The sequence below is a fragment of the Manacus candei genome, unplaced genomic scaffold (assembly GCF_025592945.1).
Source record: "Manacus candei isolate 608988 ecotype Guabito, Panama unplaced genomic scaffold, ASM2559294v1 h1tg000153l, whole genome shotgun sequence".
Lineage (NCBI taxonomy): Eukaryota > Metazoa > Chordata > Aves > Passeriformes > Pipridae > Manacus > Manacus candei.
The window spans coordinates 3,672,457-3,680,838 of record NW_026138201.1 but is presented as its reverse complement, the minus strand read 5'-3'; the positions used below and the strand labels follow the sequence as shown (position 1 = coordinate 3,680,838).

Genomic DNA, 8,382 nt, shown 5'->3' with positions numbered 1-8,382 from the left:
AAGCTTATGTAGCTTTTACAGAAGCATTGTGTCATTTTTGGAGATCCTGGTCTGAAGACTTTTATTCCTTTGATTTTCACTACTTTATTGAAAGTAGGATGTGCTGGACCACCACATTTCTTTATATCCAGTGTCAAATGTTTTGATGGAGAAAACTGCCATGGAATTATTGTTTCTCTTAAGTTTCTGGGTTGTTTTAACCTGCTGTTAAAATATATATTTGTTTAGCTTGTTTCCTAACTCCATTTTCCACTTTTGAAGCATCTGCCAGGTCAGACTGTTCAGTGATTAAATGAGCAGGGGGTGACTGTGTGTTTGTATTTTACAGACTTGAAAAGTCTTACAGGGATATGAGATACTACAAGGGCTGATGTTTCCTGCAGTAATCTTTTGGATTTATATTTTACCACTCTTATGTCTATGGACTACAGGTGCAGGGAAGATTTTACCAGTTCTAAAAGAGTGTACACGTTAAAATCAGGATTTGTGGATTAAGTAGTTTAATCGTAGTTATGTAATTGCAAAATGTATTTCATAATTAAATTATGGATTACATTTTGTATGTGTCAATCTGTTAAACTGGAAGGATTTAAAAATATTTGAAAAGCTTTTAGAAATTCTTTTACAGAATTTTAGAGATTCTCTTCCCTGTGGCCCTTGAAGGGGTGGAATTGGACAATAGAGTGAGTTTTACACCCGTAACTTTAAAATGTAGCTTAAAAAGTACATTACACCCAATTCTGTAACAGGAAGAGTTGTGTTAAGTAGCTACCAACTGCTTATGTGAGTAATAAGGACAGAACCTTCTAGTACAAATTGTCCTTTTTTTGTAGATTTTGCTCTTAATGTCATTTAAAAGTTCCTCACTTGAGCCTCTGGCTGTTGCTGTGGCTGTGGTAGGTGGTCACGCCCTCCCCATAGGGGGGAGGGAGTTGGTATTTTGGTGGCTGGAAGGGTGGTGTGATGTGGGGGAGTGGGATTGCCCTGGGACACTGATTTAGGGAGGTGAGTGGTGCCCCAGGTGGGATCCATAGTGGAGGTGGAGCTGAAGCCCTGCACTCATGGACGGGGGCTTTGCGGGGTTTCAGGACATCCAGTTCCACGTCAGCATGGCCTAACTGGGAGCTCCTCTGGAACAGCACCATCTGGGATCCAGGAATTCTCCTGAGACACCTGCAAAGCCAGCAAACCAGGATTACCAGGACCACTCCAAGAGTGGCACAAAGACTGCTGAGTAAGGCAGGTGGGGTCTCCCTAATCGTGGAGTCATTCCTGGCTTGAAGTGTAGGCCCATGGAATGGCCTTGTGGTGGCAGAGCAGAGATCGCTGTAGAAAATGCTGAAAATCACATCAATCTTGTATTCTGGCAGCATTGCCTGGACAAAGCGTGGGCTGATGGACCCACCTGGCACCCCTAATTTCTCCAGTGCTCCCTGGATCTCATCCCTGGTGCACCAGGATCCGTTGGCACGTGCGCACAGTGAGCTGTTGTACCAGGAGATGACCGTGGAGCCAGGCTGGAGAGCTGTCACCACGATATCCCTGGAGCTGCTGGAGTTCAGATACAGGGAGAGCTTCTCCAGGAACAAACTGACCCTGTTCCTCTCCCTCAGGAAAGAGCAGTAGCTGTTCTTTGTCCGGACAGTGTAAACATGGCACGGTACCTTGGTGGGCTTGAGCAACTCGATGGTGAAGGACTCGCAGGCTGTCAGCCCTCCTGAATCTGTGGCAGACAGCACAAACTCCTGAGGGGAATACTGGAAGTCAACATCCAGGGGATAGCCATGCATGGTCTGCTGGGAGATGTTGAACTGCAGCCAGCTCTCCAATCCCGATGGAGAGCCGTCGGCTGGAGCCACTTGGAGAGACAACTGAGTGGAGTTCCCATCTTCCTCATCGTAGAATGTGTTGGCAGGGACAGGGAAAAAGAAGAGGCATCCAATGGTTGCTGTTAGGAATGTAATGGAATGAACAACCTTTGGGGAAGTGTTTGCTTGTCCTTTAGAGAGGAGGGAGAAAAGGAAAGGAAATAATTATGAGAGGAAAAATGGCTTACTGAAGGATTGTGAAGAAATCTCATCAGCCTCAGGACCATGGAGCGTGCTGGCTGGAAGGGATCTCTGGATGTCACCTGGCCAAGCTCCTGCTCAGAGCAGAGCTGTAGGCAAGGCAAATGAGATCAAAAATGGCTTTGCATAGCGGAGTCCTAACAATATCAGGGGATGAAGGGTCACAAGTCTCTCTGGGTGACAGGGGAGGTTTAGGTTGGATATCAGGACAAAGTTCTTCCCTCAGAGGATGGTTGGGCACTGAACAGGCTTCCCAGGGCAGTGGGCACAGCACCAAGGCTGACAGAGCTCAAGGAGTGTTTGGCACATGGTGTGAGTCTTGGGGATGGTCCTGTGCAGGGCCAGGAGTTGGACTTGATGATCGCTGTGGGTTCCTTCCAGCTCAGGAGATTTTGTGACTCTACAGCCATTTTGGAAAACTATTTGAATATTTTTAACTACTTTTTCTGACTCTGTTAAGGTGGAAATGTGTTGGTTATCTGGAGTTTCTGTAGCATCCTGTAATGGGGATCCCATGCTAGGCCTTGAGAGTCTTAGACTGGAAATACATGGGTGATAATGATGGAAAATCCAATCAAACATTCTGTTTTGTTCACTCTCTTTTTTTTTTCCAAACCTAACACTAACAAAGACTGATTCAACATGGAATCAGATAATCTCTAAAGCAAGTAAAAAGATGGACAGTGGGAAACAGACACAAATTTCTGAAGAAACAACTCTTAACTCTCCAGATTGCTCCCAGCCCTGATGTCTGAGCGCTCCATCGTCAGATTCAGAAATGGAGCTCTTGGACGAGGTAATTAGTAAAACATGTTATTGTTTCATCTTTCATTTCCAACACTAACCATGGATTTTTTTGTTTGAGGGTTTTATGAGACTGTGGGTGTCCCAGCATCACCCCACAGTTCCCTGCCTGGGCCAGGATTCCTGTGGGTGCTGCACATCTACCTGGTTGGAAGAGCTCCAGTGAATGGGAGTGGACACCAGGTGAGCTGTAGGATGGTAAAATGTGGGGATGAATTTGAGAGGAAATCTCCTCTCTGTGACTGCCAGGCTCAAGGAGTAAGAAAGCTCAGGATGCAGAGAGTCCTTGCAACCTGTGACAAAAGTGAGTCTCTCTTCCTGCTATTTCTGGATCTCATGTGTTTGTGTTTTCTACACTATAGGATAATTTGAAAGGTTGAGTAAAATCATGCCCTATTATCTTCTCCTTATATATTACCTAAGGTAAATAACAGGGATTAATTCAGGATGTGAATCTTTATGTCATAATCATTTGGGGACTGCATGCGTTCTAGTATTGGAGACCAGGGACACCTTTCAAGGTGGATAAAAGGTTGATGGCAGCCACGTTCAGAAGCAAGAACAGAAAAGTAAACTTGTTTTTACCTTGGGTTATAGTCTGAAGCCCTTGTGAAACAGAAAATGGAGGAAGAATCCATGCACTTTCCATGAACTTCAGGCTTTCAGATATGGGAAACAGCCAGGTGCTTGGATCCTGGTGGGATGACAGTAGTGTCTGAACCACCTCTGGGAAAATGAGAACATCATTACATTACAGTTTAAGGTGAAAGATCATTTAGATATAATGTAAATGGAATCTTATGTCAATAATTTGTTATAGGGTTGGGAATATCATCTAAAAGCTTTTATGAGATGTGATTGAAAACTCTACAAACATCTGCCAGCACAGGAAGGACCCACACAGGAAAGAATTCCTTCCTAACATCTGATCTAAACCTCCTCTCTGTCAGTTTGAAGCCATTCCCGCTTGTCCTGCCTGCTGTTGTAAATAGTCTCTCTCTCAATGATGCTTGCTTGGACACCTGATTGCAAATCTAAATTTCTCAGATTACAGTTTTAGGTCTAATAAAGTTTTACAAAGAAGATGGTTCTGAAGGACATCAACAAGGTCAATGCATTAAAAATAGGGGCAGTCATGTCACTATAGAATGAAGGAATAGTTTGGCTCTGAATGCTGCACTTAGTAAGTATTTAAGATCTTTTGTGTGTGGCTTTTTACAGATTTAATATAAGCTGACTCAGACAGAATCCTGCAAATTTACCCAACCGGCACTACAAACAAACCATCTCTGCAGTTAAACATGAATCACAGATTCATGCAAATGGAAGAGAAGGTGGATAAAGTGTGTCTGGTCTAATTTTTTACTCCATAGGATGCTCATTTACCTCTGCATCAATTTTGATAAATATTTAATATTCTGTTCTTAAAAACCCTCCACAGCATCCCCCAAGCATCTCTTCTGTTTTATTATCCTTACTGTGAGAAAGTTTAGCTAATGTCTAACTTAAAATCATCCTAACTGCAGTTGAAGGTCATTAGTGCTCCACCAGTTCCCAGGAGATACTGTGAATGCTTCTTTCATCTTTTAAGCTAAACATTATATAAACCTGCATGTTTTCTCAGTCTTCTGGACTCATTATTTCACTTTGACATGTTTTCTGGACCTTTGACCATCCTTATGTTCCTTTGGAGTTTTTTTAAGGATCCATATGTTTCCTTAGAATGGCCTGATCATTCAGCTGAGCTGGTATCTGCTCCAAGCTAAGCAAAAATTTGCATTCGCTTCCTAGGAATACTGCTGCTGATATATCCCTTGGGCATGGAAGTTGCGCTTTTGCAGAAGAAACTGAATCGAACTGTTCTGTTGGGGACTCAGGGCAGGAAAGAAGACAAATAGAAAGTCAAATCTCAAACATACCTGGTGTGCTGCTGGGCAGGTGAGAAGTGGCATTAAATAAAGTCACCAGAGGTGCTTCTACAGCATCTGGCTGGATGTCTGAGGTTTTGTGTGACTCCAGGGGAGGTTTGGTGACATTTGGCAAAATCCTTCTTGTTTCCACATCTTTGTCTGTGTGCAATTCCTTTGTGCCACTGGATGAAACACTAGGGACAGTGCTGGCTAATGTGACAGGAAAGCTGCCTGGGGCTTCAGGACTGAGTGTTTCTGGAGAGAGGGATGCACTAGAAAGCATTTGAATTTCTAGGAAGTGGCTTTTTGCCTTGTCACTGCAATCTGGCACTGCTGACACTGACATTGCTTCTGGCAAAAACACGTGAAAATGGGTCTTAGGAGGAAATGCCTCTGCTGAGCTGTGAGGCCATTCATGGAGAGTCTTTGTCACCCAAATGTCCATGGGCCTGGAAAGCTGGTCTGTGCCTGAAGTGATGTCCTGTAGGAGATGGTATGTGGATACTTCTGATTTACCAGAAGGGAAATAGGAGTCTGTCTCAGGCAGGTGAGGCTCCAGCTGCTCCGGCAGCAAGGACGTCCCAGAAGCTCCAGTGGGCAGCACTTCCAGCTCATTGAAGAGAAACCTTGTTCCAGTAACCAGTGAAGGTGAAAGATCTGGAAAATCAGAGTCTGCAAACATCATGGATACTGGTGGGTTAGTTGGTGTGTCCCATGCTGAGTCCGTTCCTAAGGTGACCAAGCTTTCTTGACTTACAAGCTGGATATTATTCTGCATCTTACAACTTGCTATTGTTGCACTTTCTCCACAGAAAGGTGATGAACTCTGGGTAGGTGTTGCCACAAGCTGTGTGAGTAAAGGGCTTGGCACAGTAAAGGCCAGAGGCCTGGAAGCCTCTCCTGCAGTTGGTCTCTGGATAACTCCAGTTGGCTTTAATGTAGGTGTTGGTGTGATCATTAATCCCCTACGTTGTCGTCTTGCAGACCTTCTTTCATAATCACCTCTCCTAAGGATTCTCCAGCCTGCAATTCCATACCCCAGCAGCTGGGAGAGGTGCTGGGAGTCCACGTTGTGCTGCAGGACTTGGATGAACTCGTGGAGCACGGCAAACCCTCCACACCTGACAGGCCAGGAGAGCCCCACGTGGTGGTTCCCCGTGAAGTCCACGTGCTCCATGTGTTCAGCCAGCACAGCCAGGCCCTCGGAGCCCCTGGGAGTTGGACCTGGGAATTGCATCAGGGTCAGCAGGGAGGGCTCTAGGTGGAGATATTCGGCCATGGTGCACACCAGGTACAGGCGTTCCTGGATTTCCAGGGCTTCTGCTCCAGCAGAGAGAATGATTTCAGCAGAAGTGATGGCAACTTCCTTCCCACACCTGGATGTTGAAAGTCCAGTGGTTAAGAGTCATTTTTCCACCCCCCGTTTTTATGAAGATCCCTGTTTGGATTTAATCTATCGTCTTATGCACATGCATAGTTCTAAGTATTACTTCTTAATCAAAAACTTCCTCCTTCTGGATGTATGAATGTTTCCCATTCCATTAACTTCAGTGATCACTAAGTTTGATCCCATTGCTTGTATAGAACACAGCAGCATGGTCTGAATTTACCAAACACTATCCTCATTATGGAAATAATTCACTTAAAAGATATTCCCAGTCTGTTAGACATCAAATGTAGGTACTTAAGAAAGTACCATCTGTTGTAACAGGCAGTGTCTTGTGGAGGAGAGTCTCACTGGGAGCCTGCTTCTCTCCCTGCTGACAGAAGAGCTCCAGTTAGGACCTTCCAGGCTCCAGGGAGGCTGGATGTGGAATCAGTGTCCCAGCACTGCTGGGCTTGCAGTCCTCATGCCCAGATTTACACTGCTGCTCTGGGGCAACAAAGCCTCCTGCTTTTAGGTTCAACAGTATTTTGTGGGGTTTTGTTTTCTTTTTGTCTCACTCATCCCCCACCCCATGTCAGTTTGAAGGACCCATCTCTTTCTTAAAATTGCTTTTTCTCCCACCACTGATTAGGGTAGCAGTACTCACTGGTGGCTGTTTGGCATGTATTTCAAGCTCTCCTCTGTGTCCACGGATAAACTGCTGTCCTGAACATAGATGGTGAAGTTTCTAGCGGCGCCTGGTGTTTCCTGGGCATGGATCCTTCCAGAGGCAGTGATGCTTAGCAGGTACATTCCACCCTCCCCTGCCATCGGCAGCCCTTGCAGTGTGTTTGTGTTGGAGTTGAATTCCAACCATTTTGGCAAAGCTGCACCACTGGCTAAAGTGACCTGTTCCATCAGAGAAGCAGAATTAGAGACAGGAAATGGTGTTAGTACTTGAGTTTTATATATTGCAAGTTCTAACTGGACAGAAGTCCAGGAACAACTGCAAAATGGTCCATTTGAGAATCTTAGAAACCACAGTGCCTTGATTTTCACATAATGCTTGTTTTGGGTGTTTTTTAGGAACACTTACTGGCCATTTCTAAGACCCTGCATTATTCAGACTGCAAGTAGATAAAATACGTGCTGTGTGAAGGGGTTGTTTATTTGCTGCCTTGGCAGTGAATGATGGTGAGATTTTTGCCATCACTTCTAAGTGTTTCTAATAGATCTGAGGCACTTTCCAGGAGGAGATTTTTAGTCTGTTCATTTTAAACACAAAGTGAATGTTTGTGCAGGATTGTACCAAGAAGTGTATTTAATATCATTACCTTGTACTGAGTTATCGTTCCCTGCAAGGCGAGTACTGGCACTGGGAAATGGAATATTTTTCCCACAGGAACAGTTACATCTGGGATTCCTTGAAGGCTCTTTGTTTCTTCACTTCTGTTATTTGATCCCTTGGCAACCACAGCAGGTGAGCTCACACAGACAGACACCAGCACAAGGAGAAGAGGGAGCAGGGGTAGGACTCTCCCCAAGGCAGGAGACCTGTTGTGGGTGCCCGCTGTGTCCCTGCAGGGCTCATCCATCCTCATCCAGCGCCACTGCTACTTTGGCACACTTAGGGTCTGTAGGGGAAAGGGAAAACCCAAACCCATATGCACATACACTTCATTTAGGCAGCTGCACCTCATGGGGAAGCACAGTGCTCTCAGATCTGTGAGGCTTCACATTGCATTTGGTCTCTTTGGGACCACTGACATTTGGGGAGGGTTGTGGGATTTTAAAAAGCCTCGGTACTTACAGTTGCTGCTCTGCTCAGCTGAAGGTTTTCCATGCGGAAACACCCTGTAGCACAACGCCAGTTCATGGTGCTTTTTAACCCAGTTTCCTCCAGTCTTGCTGTTGCTCCCATCTCTGCTTCTCTTGTGATAAAAGCCCACTCAGAGATGAAATGCTACACTGGGGCCTTCAACAAATGGTTTAGGGGAGAGCCAGGTAAACAGTGCAGTAACCTGACCCACTGGCATTCTGTGGTGGTGTGGTAGCAAAGGGAAAGGTGAGTATGGCATATGGCAAACAAATCCCGAGGGCAAAGGCAGGCTGAGACTCACTATCCTTTGCTTCGTAGCATCAAGGGCTGGACTTTTTATTTGCTACATTTGATGCTGCTTTTTCAAGAGGAGATAAAAGCAATAATAAGGGCTCTCACAAGCCTGTGAGTGGC

The 8,382-nt window shown here is 45.3% G+C and overlaps 1 protein-coding gene across 1 annotated transcript; it reads right to left on the bottom strand.

Annotated features, from left to right (window-relative positions):
• Nucleotides 1–863: 863 nt before the first annotated feature.
• LOC127463286 (dystroglycan 1-like) lies at nt 864–8,070 on the bottom strand. The gene is made up of 4 exons (XM_051772545.1): nt 7,960–8,070; nt 6,817–7,058; nt 5,300–6,159; nt 864–1,999 (listed from the first exon to the last, which is right to left on the bottom strand). Exons 1-4 carry the CDS (start codon nt 8,068–8,070, stop codon nt 864–866), a joined length of 2,349 nt encoding a protein of 782 aa, XP_051628505.1.
• Nucleotides 8,071–8,382: the final 312 nt, after the last annotated feature.